This window comes from Panthera tigris, chromosome D1 (assembly GCF_018350195.1).
Source record: "Panthera tigris isolate Pti1 chromosome D1, P.tigris_Pti1_mat1.1, whole genome shotgun sequence".
Lineage (NCBI taxonomy): Eukaryota > Metazoa > Chordata > Mammalia > Carnivora > Felidae > Panthera > Panthera tigris.
The window spans coordinates 66,109,685-66,129,063 of NC_056669.1; the positions used below are offsets into that span (position 1 = coordinate 66,109,685).

Here is a 19,379-nt window from a genome sequence, read left to right on the forward strand (position 1 = left end):
CTCATTTTCTTAAAACAAAAAAAAATCCTTTGAAAGTTCAAATTTGTTTAAAAAAATGTTTTTTGGGGGGAAGCCTGGGTGGCTCAGTTTTGTTAAGCATCTGACTCTCAACTTCGGCTCAGGTCATGATCTCGAGGTTTGTGAGTTTGAGGCCCATATGGGGCTCTGTGCTAGCAGTGCAGAGCCTGCTTGGGATTCTATCTCCCTCTCTCTCTGTCCCTTCTCCACTTGCTCTCTATCTCTCTCTCAAAATAAAATTAAAAAAAAAACTTTTTGGGGGGGGTGCCTGGGTGGCTCAGTCGGTTAAGCATCCAACTTTGGCTCAGGTCATGATCTCATGGGGCCATGGGTTCAGGCCACGCATCGGGCTCTGTGCTGACAGCTCAGGGCCTGGAGCCTGCTTCGGATTCTGTGTCTCACTCTCTCTCTGCCCCTCCCCCACTTGTGCTCTGTCTGTCTCTATCTCTCTCAAAAATAAAAAAATATGGGGCACCTGGGTGGCTCAGTTGGTTGAGTGCCTGACTTCGGCTCAGGTCATGATCTCACAGTTCCTGAGTTCGAGCCCCTCATCGGGCTCTGTGCTGACACTCTGCCCCTCCCCGACTTGTGCTCTGTCTCTCTCTGTCTCTCAAAAATGAATAAACATTAAAAAAATTTTTTAATAAAATAAATAAATAAATAATGTAAAAAAACCAACTTTTTTTTGAAGTCCAAATTTAGAGTAATGATGAGCCTATAAGCTCCAATTAATAGATGCAAGAGTAATGATGAAACCAAAAATATTCAAATTACATTGTGCCCAAATGAATATGGTATGAGAAAATTCAATAATTAGAAAGCTGAAAATTTAATAACAATGGAGAAACAAAAATTAGTGACAATCATACTTAACTAAAAAATAAGAAAATATTAAAGTCAACATTTTTATGCCAATTATATGTCAATAAAACTTGGAAAACAAAAAATATGTAACATGAACCACATACGTAATATTTTAAAACTTCTAGCAGCCACAATAAAAAGTTTTTTAAGTTAAAAAATAAATTAACATAATAAAGTCAAAATAAATCCCACATGAGAAAGTTCCATAAAATAATTCCACAGCTTTAAAGTTTAGGTTCATTTGTAACCAAACTTACATCTTGTATTCTGCCTTTGTAGTAAGGGAAGAAGAATGAGGGAGGAGGGAATAGGAGGAAGACAAGAGGATAAAAACTTAAGAGTAACAGGACACCAGGTAAGACAAAAGAGTTAAAAGAGAAAGAACTGAGGGTTGATGGGGGGGGTGGGAGAGAGAGGAAAGTGGGTGATGAGCATCGAGGAGGGCACCTGTTGGGATGAGCACTGGGTGTTGTATGGAAACAAATTTGATAATAAATTTCGTATTAGAAAAAAGACAAAGGGCAAGGAAAAAAAATGTCAGTTTCATAGCAAGTATCATCTCTGTCAGACTGAGGAGGATAAACAATGTAATTTTTAGAGGGCTGTCCCCTTCCACAACATTACACAAGAATAAGCAAAATAAGTGAAGGAAGTCTTTTTTTTTTTTTTTTTTAACTATGGTGCCCTGGAAACATTGAGACATAAAAGCTCAGGTTCTTATTTTTCGACTGCAGAGATGAAAATTAAAATCTTAAGACAAACAAGATGACTACTCTGAGAAAGTTTTATGTCAGTAAAAGAATTTAATGTCCTCATATGAGGCTCAAATATGACAAAAACCTTGGGAAATGTTAAGGGATAGCTTATACTTTCTGGAAAAGATCTGTGATTTTGGATGGTCATCAACATTAATATTTCTAAAGGTAGTTTAGAGTTTTTCTAATTTTTATCACTAAAAAACATTTTGATATAAGTTAATGAAATGAGCCATAGCTGTATAGAGGAGTAATAAAGGTAGAAAGGAGACATTTTAAATGTTCAGCTTAAAAACGAATATTTCCAAGAAAACGTAAACTAGAGTTCAAGTTACACAAAATATGACTTCTAATTATGCTATGTGAAAGGTGAGCCCTGTGTTAAAACTAACCTTATGACCTAAGAAGAGAATGGAATCTTGGGTCTCTAGAAGGCAGACCATAGGGACAATGCTTAACTAAGATCTTCTTTAAAATGAAAATATTTAAGGAATTCCATTTTTTTCTTTTCTTCAAAAATTAAATTAACTGGAGCAGAGGAGAAGAGGAACAGGCCCTCTTCATCTCCCTTTTTATTCTATTTACCTGAGACCCTCCAGCCGCTGGGACAAGGCACGCACACAGGTTTGCAATGAGACTTTCCAAGGAGACATTCAAACTATCCACATATACAGTGTAGATCAAACCTAGGCAAGCCTACAAAGAGAAGATGAAAGAAGAGATTACTTTTTCATGGAAAAAATAAGCATTAAAAAATAAATTGCTGTGACATCTGCTCTTAAGGAAATTTCTTTTTGAAGCCAGTAAAGTATATTCCACAGTGACCATGGAATAAGTTTTAAGCAGCAAATGTTATTAAGTTTATTAAATTTTCCTCCTTGACCAGAAGCTCTAAATGAGCTTTTGCGATGAGTTTATAAAAAGCAGAACCATAATTTGTAAAACAGGTGTTTGTGCTGAGATAAACACTCTAGCAAATTTGTAGGGCTTAAAACTGTTGTGGTCTCAGCCTACTTTGCAAAAAGTCAAACTTCAAGATAAAAATTTCAAAATGTTATTGCTTTGTGATTCTTATAAATTCAGAATATTTGTTCTACAGAAAAAAATTTTGTAAATTATCAGAGGTTAGCAAAATAGAGACAAGATATAATTAACACTGTAAGCTCAGAAGAAGGTAGGTGGTAAAATGGAAGATAAAATGCAATCTTTATGAATCTTTCAGTTTATTAAAATTTGTGACTATGAAAAATTAGTAGGGATGCCTGGGTGGTTTGGTCGGTTAAGCGTCCAACTTCAGCTCAGGTCATTATTGTGGTCCATGAGTTTGAGCCCCGCATCGAACTCTGTGCTGACAGCTCAGAGCCTGGAGCCTGCTTCAGAATCTGTGACTCTCTCTCTGCCCCTCCCCTACTTGTACTCTGTATTTGTCTCTCTCTTTCCCAAAAATAAACATTAAAAAAAAAAAAAGAAAAATTAGTATTTGTTAGAAGTTACCCATTGCCATTGGAATCTTGACACTAAGTTAATTCTTCTAGAATATATATAATCTCAAGAATATGGAAAAGTTTTCCAGAAATTATGTATTAATTTCCCAAGTCCTTCAGAAATTTTAAGGTATATTTAAAAATTTTTAAAAACCTTTATTTATTTCTGAGAGAGACCGTGCGAGTAGGGGAGAAACAGAGAGAGACACACACAGAATCCAAAGCAGGCTTGAGGCCCTGAGCTGTCAGCACAGTACCCGGCGTGGGGCTCGAACTCACGAACCGTGAAATCATACCTGAGCCAAAGTCGGACACTTAACTGAGCCACCCAGACGCCGCAGAAATTTTAAGGTATATTTTTTATATTTTCCAAAGACATCTGTGATTTCGGACAATAATCAACATTACTATTACTAAAGGTAGCAACTGAAATAAGAAAAGTAAGCCCTCTTCTTTCAAAGCTTAAATGTATAAAAAATTTTTTTTGCATTTAAAAATTCTGAGTGTGTCAAAGAGACAATATCTGGAAGTAAACAATATTTTAAAGCTATGTTGGAGACCAAAACTATTTGAGATTTAGATATTCAATCTATTTACTGAGCCTGGTCTCCTCAAAAGAAGGTAAATAAAAACACAAAGTTGTTATACTGCTAGTACATTTTAAATTTGCTACAGGCAATCAAATGATTTCTTTTAGATTCATAAATTTTGGAGTCAGTAGCCATGGGATCTATTTAAAAACAAACACTACATCCTTATAAATTTAAATAGTTACATTAATCTAGGTATGTATTTCATCCAACATGAATACATTTTTTTCTATTAACACTACATTTATTTTATTGATGAACCTCTAAATCAATTCAAAGATATTTTAAATACAAAATCTTGTTACCATGATTCACTCAAAGCAGATTCACACAATAATATAAATCAATAATGACAACTATGAGTTCTTTACCCTAAAAATTTCTGGATAATCTAATCTGGATACCAACACCAGGCTTTTGGGAGCAAATACTTCTGCAGGCTGAATTAAACCAGACCCTTCCACTTCACCTTCAATCTCTTCCTTCTTTGTTCCCTAGAAAAAGATGCACTGAAATGAACAGACAGAATTTCTAGATTTATAATTCACAAAAGATAGACATATCACACATTTTCATGTAATTTACAAAATCAAAATTATTTATAAAATATAATTTATAATATAATTTACAAAACTCAAACTAAAAATAAAGATACATACTTTGACAGGAATCTAAGAAGCAAGTAAGTAGACAAAGAAATTATAAAGAAAGCCATGCTTATTTCAATTTTGAAAAGCTCCTTATGCTCCAGATATATACCACAACTTTATGTGAGCATTTGGTTTCTATGTGAGATCGGGAATCAAAGGTAAAGAAGACACATTAACATTATTTTAGATAGTGACCCAAACAACTAAAAATGATACTCACTTAAATGGAGAATCAGTTTTTAAGAAAAGATCTATTTTAGAAGGCACTAATTTTCATTCTTGTTTTTCTACTTGTACCAATCTTTCAAACAAAAGTGATGCTCATTTAGGATTCTAAGGCTTACAGAATGCTCAGTGCTCTTAGAAGTGAAACCCGATCAGCTCTAAATTCCTTCTGCTCATAAGCAACAATGTTGATTTTTTTGAGAAGAGAAAATATCTTTCTACACAAAACTAAGTTTCAGAATGTACTTACTGCCATGGAAATGTACACTTAATAATGGTTAAAATGGCAAATCTATGTCATGTACATTTTAGCACAATAAAAACATCTATAATAAAAAAATACCCTACATTACAATGACTAAAAATACTGGTTAATGAAATAAACTTTGAAAACTTTTGTTCCCATTATGTGTCAACAAGTATTTCCTGTGCACCTACTGTTCCATTATACTATATGATGCACTATAAAGCTTACAAATAAAATTTAAAAAAAAGACAAGGTAGTAAAGCATTCAGATTGATTTCTAGATGATATTCTAAGATGCCAGGACATTTTCCCTAACTAGAATGTTCTTTCTTTTCCATTAATCAAATTTGCAGCTCAAAAATCTGTCTTCCTTCCTGAAGCCTTTCCTTTACTTATTTTTCTTTTAATTCTCAGCACAGTTCACCAATATATCACACATCCTCCAACTCATTTCTCCCACCAACCTCTCCCCAAAATGCCAAATCCAATTGCCTGCTTGACCTGTCCACTTAGATGACTAACAGGTATCTTAAACATGTCCAAACCATAGCTCCAATCTTTCTCCTCAAACTCCATTCCTCCTACAGTATTGAGTCTCAGTTAATGGAAATCCTACCTGTCCATTTGGCAGATCAAAACTCTGGATTCCTCTCCCTTCATGCCCCATATCCAAACTGTCAGCAAATCCTGAATGCTCACCACCTCCACTCCTACCACAGTATTATGAGCCACCATCATTGCTTGTCTGGATTATTTTAATAATCTCCTTCAGTCTCTCCTATTCCTCCTTAGCCCCAGTATACTTCCTTGTTGCTCTTCAAACATGCTGGGCATGCTCCCAACTAAGGCTCTTAAGCACTGTCTGTTATTCCTTTTCCTGAAATACTCTTCCCACAGATACTCTAATGATGAATTCCCTCATCTCCATTAGGTCTTCATTCAAGTGACTTCTCATCTGTTAAGCCTTTGTTGGCACCCTAATTAAAATCCCAATTCACTAACATTCTCTATTTTCTTTCCTTGCTTTATTTTTCTCCTTGGCACTTGTTACCATCCAACATATTAACCTATTTCACTTATCTTGTTTTTTTTTTTTTAATTTTTTTAATGTTTATTTTTGAGAGAGAGTGAGAGTGCGAGTGGGGAACGGGCAGAGAGACAGGGAGACACAGAATCCGAAGTAGGCTCCAGGCTCTGAGCCCGAAGTGGGGCTTGAACTCACAAACTGTGAGATCATGACCTGAGCCAAAGTTGGATGTTTAACCGACTGAGCCACTCAGGTGCCCCACGCTTATCTTGTTTTTTGTTTGTCTGTCTCCTCCACTAAAATATGCTTAATGAAGCCCAGGATTTCTGTCTTGTTCACTAGTAATTTTCCAGTTCCTAAAACAAGAGCTGGGCACATGGTTGATACTTTATTAATTTTTGTTCACTGCATACATGCAGGAATGAATTTTCTTGGAATAACTTTCTGGCTAGTTCACCAAGGAAAGTCTCTCCCCCGCCCCCCTCACTTACAGAGGCCAAAAACTATATTTTCTATCTCCATTGGAGCTCGTATATTTTCTAGCACAGTGAAATATAATCAAGTATTAGATGTCTATGGAATGCACGTATCCAAAGGGAACTATCTGTTTACTTTTTATATGTGTCATAAGGTCCCTATGCTCTTGAAAGATTTTCATCTGTTATAAAGCAAAAGCTAAAAGGTTGGCTGGTTTCTAAAATCCTTAGAAATAATAAAAATGTGATGAATATGAATTTACCAAATATTTCCACACACAATGAATCATATTCTTCATGGATTACTAACAAATTTGAAATGACAAAAGAACGACTAAAATTCCTCAAAAAGATAAAGCTATCCATTTTATGAGATTGTGATAAATGCCCTAGAGTACCATTAGAAGTCAGCTTGACTAAGTAGATAACCATTTCAAATAAATAACCATTAACCTACTTTGACCATAACACAAAATAGAATGCATTGGTCTTTTCTTAAAGCTATTCTTTAAACATTCACTAAATGGAATAGTTATTAACAAAAAAGAAAAAAAGCGCCAGTATAGTGTAAATCTGTATTAAGTAAAAACAATTCCATTTTTATTTATATCACTTTTTATTACAGAGGTTGGCTTTTACTTCATAACTGTATTATAAATCATAAGATGTTGTTATTCTTAATTCTAACAGCTCTCCTATAAGCATACAATGTCACAAGTTTAGAAAAAATTCATATTCCACTTTTCAAAGCAAAATGCAGTACTATGGTTAAAAAAATTTTTTTTTAATATACTGAAAAGACTAAATTGCACACTTTAAAAGGATGGATTTTGTGGCATGGTAATTAGATCTCAACTCAAAAAGTAATGCAGGGTATTGAGGAGGGCACCTTTTGGGATGAGCACTGGGTGTTGTATGGAAATCAATTTGACAATAAACTTCATATATTGAAAAATAAAATAAAAAAAAAGAAATGTCAAAAAAAAAGTAATGCAAAATACTAAGGGCAATTAACATCCATATTATGTAATAATTTTATCTTTTTAATCAGAGATTTTGCAATATATTAAGACTTTCTGATTTCTGGTTGAAGTAAATAAGCACCAAATTCTAATTTTAGTTTGGTTATACTTTTTGCTTATAGATTACCTGGCAATATTTACCTGAGAATATATATCTAGTATATCTTATGTCATCATTAAGATATACTTTAGAATAAAAACAACAAAAACCCAAAACCCAAAAGTGAAATTATATACAAACTTTACTCCTTATAATATTTTTTAATAAAAGATGAATCCCAAGGAAATAAAATATGATGAAGCTCTACTACTTATGATCATAACTTTGAGTTTACTATAATACACTGATATACTATCCCTCTTAGTGATTTTATACTATAATAATACACCAGGTTTTCATGCTTAATTTCAAAGACTGTTTTGTTTTGTGTGTGTGTGTGTGTGTGTGTGTGTGTGTGTGTTCCTTAAATTTAGCTTTCATCATCCTTTTAAAATACTGAATTCTCCAAATCTCTGTTGGAAGACTGGAATTATTTTTAATATTTATTGCTTAATTGTTTTATTAAGTCAAATTATGAATTAAATATCAAAATTCTTATTAAAATACTTCATTATAATTAATAAACAATGTTTCTACAAAAAAAGAGAATATAATGTCACAAGTTTAGACAAAATTCATACTCCTCTTTTCAAAGCAAAATGTAGTACTAAAAATGTAGTACTAAAAAAATTTAAACCCCAACACTGCTGGTTAAAATAAGGTTTGTTCCAAGAGACAGTAATGTGGTGGTTTTGGTAAAATTTTTCTATAAATAATTTATCATTTAAGGGAATACTGTTTATTCATTACGGCAGCTAGAATATCTTTTGTGTAACAATTACGTATTTCACATGCTGAAAAGATGTGAGAAACCTAAAAATAAGCAGGAAATTTAAAACATAGGCTATGAATGTAACAGATGTTATAATAATGCTTTGAAATTTTATATTTTATAGTAGAAAACATTTTCACATATTTTATCTCACTGAACAGTACTTGCAAGCCTTTTTCTAACCTAAGATTATTCCTAATTCTAGTAGATGCCATTAAAGATACAAATTTATCTTAAACACTAAGTTTACTGAATTGTCTCACAATGACTTGCAGGGTCACCTTATCTCTTATACACACCATAAGCACATGCTACAACTTGCCCACTTATAGATTTTTTTCCTACTTATTTTTACCATGGACTGCATGTACCAGTGGGATTCCCAGCTTCTATGTAATTTACATTCTATGTAGGTCACAGTCTCTGTGCTTCAATAACATGGGATAAATTAGTACTTACCATATCAATCTTCCCCAAAAGCACTATTGCTTTTTAAATGTATCCTGAGACAAAAATGCTAAAAATTATTAGATTACTGATTTTATGGGATGACTCCATACGCAAAATATTTAGGAAGTTCATCTTTTCACTCAGGTTGAATATGTCAGCCTCATCTTTGTGCACTCTTGATGCTTGATTCCTGTCTCTTCTACCTTGAAAAGACTTGTATCCAATATCCAAAATGTGCAAAGCTCATTTTCAACAATAGTATTTCACACTAAAACTCTTCCTACAGTATTTCTTTAAATATTCTGTTTAAAAAAGGATAAAAGGAGGAGCACCAAGTGGCTCAGTCAGTTAAGCATCCAACTCTTGATTTTGGCGCTGGTCATGATCTTACAGTTCATTAGATCAAGACCAACAACTGGTTCTGCAATGACAGTGCAGAGCCTACTTGGGATTCTCTCACTCATTCTCTCTCTCTCTCTCTCACTCTCGCTCTCTCCCTCCCTCTCTCTCTTTCTCTCCCCTGCTCACTCTCACCCTCTCTCTCTCAAAATAAATAAACTTTAAAAAAGTAGTATACAGTGTGTTCGTGTGTGTGTGCGTATTTTGTGTTAAATACGTTTATATTTTTAATAGGGAGGAGAAAAGGCCTGGAAGGTTATATACCAAAAGACTAGCATTTGTCTTAGCATTTGTCTCTGGGTCATGGGATTACGGTTTTCACATTCCATATAAAAATATGTGCATATCCAGAGAAAAATAATTTGCTAAAATGTTTACTCTTGCATTATCTTTATAACAAAAAGTTTAAAGTTTTAAAAAGTAAATAGTAATGTATCTGTATGTGTTTATTTATTAAACACTTACTAAGTGGCTGGACACATAGCATGTGTCACAGAAGGATAAGGTGCAGTTCTTTGTGTCAGGAAATTTATAATCTAGCTTAAGTGCTAAAACCAACACAGGTGAAATAACAGTAATAAGTGCAAAACAATATTGTAACATTTTGAAGTTCATATTTACAGTGTTGAGAAACTCTGAGAAGGGAAATCAGTGAGGTCCACAATAGTGAGCCGGAACTTAATAAATAGGACAGTCAGAGGGAAAGGGAAAGGGAAAAGAAGAAATCCAACAAAGAGACAAGTCAAAGCATCCAAAGAAAACGCCTTAGAAAAAGGCAGTATACTGGGGTGCCTGGGCAGCTCAGTCGATTAAGCGTCTGACTTCGGCTCAGGTCATGATCTCTTAGTTTGTGAGTTCAAGCTCCGTGCCGGGCTCTGTGCTGACAGCTCAGAGCCTGGAGCTTGCTTCAGATTCTGTGTCTGCCCCTCCCATGCTCATGCTTTCTCTCTCTCAATAATAAATAAATGTTAAAAAAAAAAAGGCAGTATACTATGTACATACCAGCTTGAATTGTAGTATTTATCTATCCTGCCTATTTCATTTTCCTAATTTTAGTTCTTATATAACCTTTAAAAATATGAGCTAACCACTAAATTTTTAAGCTAGGCATACTTAACTAAAATTCATTTCCTATGTTCACACTATTAGTTGGTAACATAATTTATAATATACTTTTTAATATAAGAAACATGAGAATGATAATTTATTGAAGTTTTACTTTTTGGCATCTTTTATTTCAGTAATTCTTATTGCATATCTTCTTTAAAACACCTTTTACCCTCCAGTTAATATACAGTGAATAAATCACAGTTAATAAATTAATCATCATAAACTGAAGAATATGGTCACTGGCACTGAAATATGTTCATCTTTTATCCCCAAGACATAATTAACTCAAATCAACTGTTAGAGAGTACTCAAGAATTCTCTGGTGTATCTTATAAAATGACTAAGAACATCTAGGACTGACTTAAAATATCAACATTATGAGAAATACTATTACGGTAAACCTTATCTCTGAAGAAAATGAAATAATGAGTACAAACTTCTGTATGAAGTGGGGAAACTACAGATAAGCTTCTTGTTTGTTTCCTTTCTAATAGGTTAACCAACTCAAAATTACGTTCTCATAAACTCAAGAAAATTATTTTGTGAACCACCAAAGTCAATGGTTCCTTTCAAAGTCCTTTCCCACTATGTGAAAATGGACGAAAAAGATTAGAAATGATAAAATATCATTTTTAAATGAAAAATTATATTAATATTATTTGGTGAGTTATATGATCATAGAAATTAAGCTTACAATTTCATAGGTTAAATAAAATGTACTTCCCTGGAATCCCTAATTTAGAAGTTTATATGCTGAGCACAAAGACTCAAGATTTCAGCTTTATTTTCTCAAAGAACACATGTTGAAACCTTAATGATCATGTAACATGGCATACTGAAACATTCCATAAAGATATAGGACATATGGTTATATTCAACATAGTGGTCTAAAAAGTATGCCTTATTCAGATGACTAAGAATAGTATCCTGTGGATCATAATTTGGGTAGAAACTTTGTATCTACTATGAGAAAAATTAAAATGTATCTTTAAAATCAGATGTGCCTGGAGCGCTTGGGTGGCTTAGTCAGTTAAGCATCTGACTTCGGCTCAGGTCATGATCTCACAGTTCATCGGTTCAAGCCCTGCATCAGGCTCTGTGCTGACAGCTCATAGCCTGAAGCCTGCTTCAGATTCTGTGTCTCCCTCTCTTTCTGCCTCTTCCCCACTTGCACTCTGTCTCTCAAAAATAAATAAACATTAAAAAAAATTTAATATAAAAAATAAAATAAAATCAGATGTAGTTATTAATATGATAGAATAATAAAAACACTATAGTACTAGAAGGTATCTACTTTATTTTACAAACAAGCAATCTCATGCCCAGAGACATGAAATTACTTGCCAGGATCATACAGCTCATTAAAGGTATAATGAGAATTAATAAGTCAAGTCTTATAATTCTTGGGCTAGTTTTCTCTTTCCAATGTCTTGTACTCATATACAACTTTTAAAAGAAATAGGTGCTAGTTTAAAGAAACTGTTTAGAACAGATGACATACAAAAAGTTAAACTGTAAATCTGGAAAGACGTTCACACTATTTTCCATTAAGTATATTTGCATGTAATAATCCTTATGTTAAACTGAAATAGCAATAACAGTTCTTGCTGCAGCCTTTCCTAGTGTAAAACTGTCAAAATTTAAGAAAAGGGATTTAATGTTGAAGGACTTTAGGAGCCTGTTCTCAAAAGCTTCTCCTGTTGTTTTAATGTCTCATACTATTTTAAGCATATAATACCAATCAATCATACCTAATTAAGTGAAATGTTTTCCCTACAGAATGTATCTGTGATGGATGTCAAGGAGACTGTTAAGATTCAGCATTCTGTCCATTAAGCAGTTCTCATTTTAAAAGGGGGAGAGGATGGAGATAGGACCCTTTCACAAAAGGCATAATCTCCACCATTCCTACTATATCAAGAATCCTATGTGGATAATTGCATATGTTGCAAATTATCAAACAAACATTAGAAACTCAGGATGTATGTCCCTCAATTTTGATCATTGTCTGAATTGTTACTTATGCTACTTTTCACTAGACTCTCTTTGTTGAATGAGGTCTGAGGATTAGTCTCTAGAATACTATCAAATATAATGTTGACTGTATTACTAGCAAACCCACTTCTCACTTTTCTCTATTTGTAATTTCTAATTCAGTGAGATAGATAATCACGGACAAAACCCTCCTTGGCGGAATCAAGATTATTCCAAAGAGATATTCATCACAGTGTTATTCATGATATTGACAAAAGGGGAACTAAATGCCTATTAGGAGATGGATCAAGTATACTACATCCATATGGTCAATTAATGTGTAGACATTAATTAGATCTACATAGAGTTTTAGTTTTAAAAAACCCTTAATATTGAAACAAAATATATCAAACTATAATTTTTTTCTGTTGTCTTACTTTTCTCCCAATATGTTCTAAATTTTCTACAATAAGCACAATTTAGTAGCTTGATAACCAGGAAAGGGAAAAGAGAAAAAAAGAAAAAAATGACTAGTCTATTCTTCAGATAAATCTATTGAACGTTTTATGTGATTTCCCCCACTGCTCCAAGTTTTGCCAACAAGAGATCAGTTTAGAAATCCATTTTTATTACTTCATTTTTCCAAATAAATTACTCAATCATTTGGAATTGTATTTTACTACGAGCATTTCAATTTATTTTTTTCTCACAAAGTTCAATAACTATTTAAATAACACTTGTTAAATTGTACAAACTCCATTCATTTGTAATGAATGTTTCCATAGTCATATATTGATAATAAATAATAAGACCAGTTCTGGTCTTATTCTTGACAATTCTTCTTGAACCAATAACACACTGATATAATTTTTGCAGCCTTGTAATAGATGCTTTAGTATTTGATATTGGTATTTGGTCTTTGGAGACAGACAGATTCAAGCTTTTTGACTTAGTACTTTAATGTCCCTGGGTAAGTCTTTTAGCCTCATCCATAAAATTGGAACGTTAAAACTTACCAAGTGCTGTTCTTGTAAGAATAAAATAAACTACATGTGAATTAAATAAAATGGAATAAAAGTGCTATAAAACTTTTAGCATAGTTCCTGGAACATGATAAGCCCTTCAATGTATCATAAACACTATAATCTTTTTTCCTATCCATTTTCATATCCAAGCTTTTTGCCTGGACTGCTCCATTTCCTTTACTCTAAGCTTTCCTTAGCTCTTGTTTTCTGAAAGGCCACTGAATCCTTGAAACTCGGTAAGACTTATTTCCACTGCCCTGTCTTTAATTATTAAGTCTATCATTGAATCAGTGCTTAACATAGGTACTTTGGAGTATCTTTATATTTAAATTTTGGTTTTGCCTCACACTAGATTGTTAAGCCAATTGAGATGAAGAAACAAATCCTATTCCTTCTATGTACTCCTTCTTTATTCCTCATCTTACTTCTCCAGTGTACCCTCAATCATTCCCCCTCCCTTTCTTTGATGACAATTTATTTGCTGACATACCAAATGTCTTTACTGTAAACTGCATCATTATTATTGGTTCATAAACACATTTTTCAACACACTAAAAATACTTTAAAATGATACAACTAAATAAAAAATTTAGACAGGTCTATCATTTTTTAGAGAAGTAATATAAAGCAACCTTACATCTGTTGTATTTTACTAATCCCTGAAAAAAATCTACAATTATATTTAGTCAAATAATTTTGGGAACCCATTTTCAAAAGTTTAATGAAAAGGTTTTGCTTGTGATTACTGATAGTATTACTGTATCTTGGAAAGATAAGAGCCAACATTTTTAAAGTTGCACAATTATACTTTGGATGATGTGTCCCTAAGTTCCTCCTCTTCAGGTTTCCAAATAATGTGTCATAGTATATTTGGTCTGAAGTAATTCAGACCAAATGAGAATTAAAAAGATCTATTTTTGAACTGATGATATGATCCAGTAACAGAAGAAAAACACATTTTTAAAAAAGAACATAGTTAACTTCACACCAAAAATGGGAAAAACATTAATGATGACCTAAAAGGAACATCATCTGAGTTTTAATATTATTTTTAAAAATCCTACCTCATTGTCCATGCCGTTTTTTTAGACCAATTCCAAAAAACATTAACTTTCTTTGGTGAGCACAGAAAAGCTGTCATACAATTCTGGCTAATACCTAACTACCTAAGTATAATTCTATAGGAGCCAGAACTCTTACAACTTATTTTCATTTTCAGAATCTTGGGAAAACTCGTAAGAAGCAGAATCTAACCTTCTGTAAGTTGATTATAAAACTAAATAAATTATAATATTTCGTTCACTTAAAATGGAAAATGAAAAAATATCTGAACTTAAAAAGAAAAAAAACTTTTTAAACACTGATTCCAAATACATAAGAACCTACATCTTGATTTCTAATGTTATTCTCTACTCAAATTAGCCAGGGATCCTTGGGAAAATGGCTGATTTCAAGGCCAAGGGCAGGGAAGAATATGATGAGCCTGGATCAGCTTGTTATGATAAAAAGTTAAAAAAAATGCCTTAAAAAATGCTGGGGCCTTATCAAAAGAATACAGGAACCAACCTGAAGGGTACAAATCTATGACAATTTGTGCAATAAGACAATGAAAACCATTAATTAAATAGTATTGAAGGAAAAAGAAAGTGGAGTAAGTGAGTCTCTAGCTCAGATAGACAAGACAGAAAAGCTCTTGCTTAGTGCAAAATGTCAACTACCAACTGGTAAAGGTAGAGGGTGTGTGGGGTGAGAAATAATCATTTTGCAGCCATCAAAATAAAAATTGGAACAGGCAAGAATTATCACTAATGCTAAATCTAGGGGTGGGCATGATTAATGAGTAATAGAATATTTGCATAGTCTCAAAGTATCTTCCCACAGATGGCATTTTAGTTGCAAGACAAAAGACAACAACTAGACAATGGAAATATCTGACAATCACCTGACCAAGTTACCAAAATTAACATGGACACCAATAGAAACCAATATAAGGAACACACAGTATTTCAATTGTTGGCAGTAATCCAACTGCTGATGTATAACCTGAATCTAAAGATGAGAGACATCAGAAAAAACACACAATAATGGACAGCCTATTAAAAGAGGCCATGGGACCTGCATTATTCAAAAATGTCAATGTCATAAGGCAAAGAAAGGGTGATCAACTATTCCAGATAAAAAGAAACAAAGAGAAATGATAATTAAAAGCTGTATGTGATTGTGAACTGCATCCTATACTGGAGGGCAAAAAAGGTAGATCCGTAAAGAACATAAGCAAATATTATATTTACTTAGCTGCTCTGATGTTGGGTATATAAATATTTACAATTGTTATATCCTCTTGATGAGTTGACTACTTTATCATTATATAATGACCTTCTTTGTCTATTATGAGAGTTTTTAGATTAAAGTCTATTTTGTCTGACAAGTATAGCTACTGTAGCTTTCCTTTGGTTTCCATTTGCAGGAGATATTTTCTTCTACCCCTTCACTTTCAGTCTGTGTCTATCCTTAAAGTTAAAGTCTCTGGTGGGTAGCATTTAGTTGGGTCTTATTTTTTAAATCCTTTTAGCCACTCTAAGTCTCTGGATTGGAGAATTTAATCTGTCTACATTTAAAGTAATTAGTGATCAGTTTATATTTACTAATGCCATTTTGTTCCTTGTTTTATGGATATTTTGTAATCTGTTTCCTCCTTCCTCTCTTACTCTCTTCCTTTGTGATCTGATGTTTTCTGTAGTGGTATGCTTAGATTCCTTTATCTTCATTTTTAGTGTATCTACTATAGGTTTTTGCTTGTGGTTACCATGAGGTTTACATAAAACAATTTATAACAGTCTATTTTAAGTTGATAACAGTTTACATTAGAATATATTCTATGCTCTACATTTTACATCTCCCTCACCTAATCTAGGTTTTTGATGTCATAATTTATATCTTTTTGATCGTGTGTATCCATTAACAAATTTTTGTAGTTACAGTTATTTTTACTACTTTTGTCTTTTGGTCCCTTCATACTAAGCTTTATAAGTGATTAACCCACCATCTTTTACAACATTAGATATTTTTTACAAGTAAGATTTATACTTTAATATGTTTTCCTGTTACTAATTAGTACCCTTTCATTTAGGCTTAAAGAACTCTTTTTAACATTTCTTATAAAGCCAGTCTAGTGGTGATGAACTCCTTTAGCTTTTGCTTGTATGGAAAACTGTTTATTTCTCTTTCAATTCTGAAGGACATTTTTGTCAGGTGGAATATGTTAGATTGACTGTATCTTGACACTCCCTAGTATCCCACAAAGTTTCTGCTGAGAAATCTGCTCATAAGTATGGGGGTTCCCTTTTATGAACAAGTTGCTTTTCTCTTGTCCTCACCTCTTGACACTTCAATTATAATGTATCTTGGTGCTAGTCTCTTTGAGTTCATCTTTATTAGAACTCTATGGGCTTTAAGGATCTGTGTGTCTGTTTCCTTCCCCATGTTAGGAAAGGTTTTAGCCATTACTTCTTCAAATAAGTTTTCTTCCTCTTTCTCTCTCTCTTCTCCTTCTGGAATACCTAAATCACGAACATCGGCCTACTTAATGTGTCATTTAAATCCTTAAAGCTATGTTTACTCTTTTTCATTCTTTTTTCATTTTTGCTTTTTTGATTGGGTGATTTCCACTGCCCTGTCCTCAAGTTCACTGATCCCTTTTTCTCCTTCATCTAGTCTGCTGTTAAATCCTATTATGGTACATTTCAATGCAGTTATTATATGCTTCAGCTCTGACTTTTATTGGTTCTTTCTTAAGTTTTGTTTAAAATTCTACCCTTGTTCATTCATTCTTCTCCTGAGCTAAGTGAGCATCTTTTATGATCATTATTTTGAACTCTTGATCAGATAAATCTCTTATCTCCATTTCTCCTTTTTCTGAGTTTTATCTTGTTCTTTAGTTTGGAACATATTCTTCTGTCTCTCCACTTTCTTGACTCTCTTTGTTAGTTTCTAGGTATTCAATTAAACAGCCACCTCTCCTAGTCTTGAAGAAGTGGCCTCTTGTAGGAGGATGAATCTTATCATTTAATCTTGCTGTAGTTCTTGGCTGTCTCTCAAATCTTTGTAATTGTCCACAAACAGCCTACCTTATTCTTAGTGCTTCCTGTAGTTGAGGGTGTGCCAAGACCTTTCATTGTCCCAAAGAGAAGGACCTCAGCAACTAGATTCAGACTGACTGAAGGCCAGACTCTCAGGAAGCAACCTTAATGTATGCAAATATACCTCTTTCACTGAAAGACTTGGAGATGGGTGTTTCTCTCTGCTCCTTCTCACTGACTCCTGGGTGGAGATGGCCAGTTAAGAACTTTCTTTCTTTGCTACAGTCCTGTAGGAGTTGACAGCTTTAAGCTCTGCTGACCACCAGAGCCAGGAGATTAAAAGGGTGCATTCCTTGGGCAGCAACTGCAAATCTGAAGTGCCAGATATGTGCATAAGTTCTTTCCAGAGAGAAACTGGTAAAGTAAAGTGGGCCAGAGAGACAACACAGAGATGGTACCTGCTAGCTTCCTTGGTCTCCAGTACGGCCCCCAGAAATATGCTAAATTAGAGACCTGACCCTAAGGCAGCTTTTAAAGTATGCAAACAGGACTCTTTCAAGGAAAGACCGAGAGGTGGGCATTTCTCCCTGTTCTTTCCATGCTGAGTCATAGGGGCACAGACACAGTGAATTCTTATGAACCTGTTAAGAACTCTTTCTTTGTTTGCTATAGTTGATGGGTCTCAGGGACATAAGACCCATTATTTTTCAAAGTTAGGTGTTTTGGGTGTCCATCCCTCAGTGCAAGTCTTTAAAGTTGAGGCTAGATATTGGGTCCAAATCCTTTATGACTCAGGAAAATGCTAGTAGTTGTAAATTCCTTCCCAATCTCATGTTGCTATGCCAGGGGTAGGGTTTATGGTGAGCGTTTGTCTCAGATTTTCCTACTTATTTCAGTGTGGGTATTTTCTTGTTTGTAAAATGTGAGTTGCTAAACTCATTTCTAGATTTCTTTCAGAGGGAATCACTCCATGTAGCTGTAGATTTGGTGTGTCTGCGGGAGGAACTGATTTCAGGAGCTTGCTATGTCACCATAGACAGTGCAGGACCCCCCTACACTGTCTTAATGTATTACTTTTCTGTCAGTTATTTTGGGGCAAGAAGGGTTCGTAATGAAGGAGCAAGGAGGAAGACTTAAATAATCAGTTTCATTGGACAATTCTAGGGAGTTGTAAAGAGGTACTGTCAAGAATACGGAAATAAAAGAAAATACTGCTACTGCATTCTCAGAACCAACTTAAATTCCGAAGATAAACATAAAAATGAAAGGTCACCTAAAAGACATAGGTAGGCTCTTGGCTGGAGAATACTTTTAAACTGAAATGATCAAAAATGGGAATTTGATTAGTTATCTGTCGGCAACATCCACTCAAACACTATCCAAAACAGAAATGGCTATTGTCATCAACTTCTAAGATTTCTGTCCCCATTGACAACATAGAAACAATGGGCTAATTTCAAATAGAAACAATGGGTTATGTTAGTCTAGCAAGCATTAAATATTTGACATGGGGTGCCCAGGTGGCTCAGTCGATAAGCGTCCTACTTCAGCTCAGGATATGATCTCACGGTTTGTGAGTTCGAGCCCCACATCGGGCTCTGTGCTGACAGCTCAGAGTCTGGAGCCTGCTTCAGATTCTGTGTCTCCCTCTTTTTCTGCTCCTTCCCTGCTCACACTCTGTCTCTCTCTCAAAAATAAATAAACATTAAAACAAATTTTTTAAAAATATTTAGCATAAAGTATTCCTTAGTTTGATTCCACGCCAAAATGCTTCAGATTTTGATATGGCTTCCCACAATGATCTGACAACAAAGAAAGAATGTATTGATAATATGTGGTGCATATTTTGTTCTATGTAATCTTTTAATTTATCACTGTAACTTAATAAACTTGCAAGCTGGTTTTAATACATCAATCTAATGAATGTGGATAATGTGACTCTGTGTCAGGAAAGGTGATTTATCTCCTCTTGTACTGCAAAATCAGATTTCTGCATCTAGAAAAGTCAGATATTAGGGTTTAATTAAAGTAACCCAAACGACAAATGCTCTTTTGTGAGGCCATTTTAGAAAAGCCAGTCCTTTTCCATGGCAGTGATACTCATTCACCTGC

At 33.9% G+C, this 19,379-nt stretch overlaps 1 protein-coding gene across 5 annotated transcripts in view; it reads right to left on the bottom strand.

Annotated features, from left to right (window-relative positions):
* The window catches only part of SBF2 (SET binding factor 2), a 473,279-nt gene that overhangs the window by 239,562 nt on the left and 214,338 nt on the right, over positions 1-19,379 (bottom strand). For all 5 annotated transcript variants that reach the window (XM_042959198.1, XM_042959197.1, XM_042959196.1 and 2 more), the window contains exons 4-5: positions 4,083-4,205; positions 2,223-2,333 (exon numbers count right to left, since the gene is read on the bottom strand). In XM_042959198.1, coding sequence (XP_042815132.1) covers positions 2,223-2,333; positions 4,083-4,205 — 234 coding nt within the window. The remainder of the gene's footprint in view (positions 1-2,222; positions 2,334-4,082; positions 4,206-19,379) is intronic.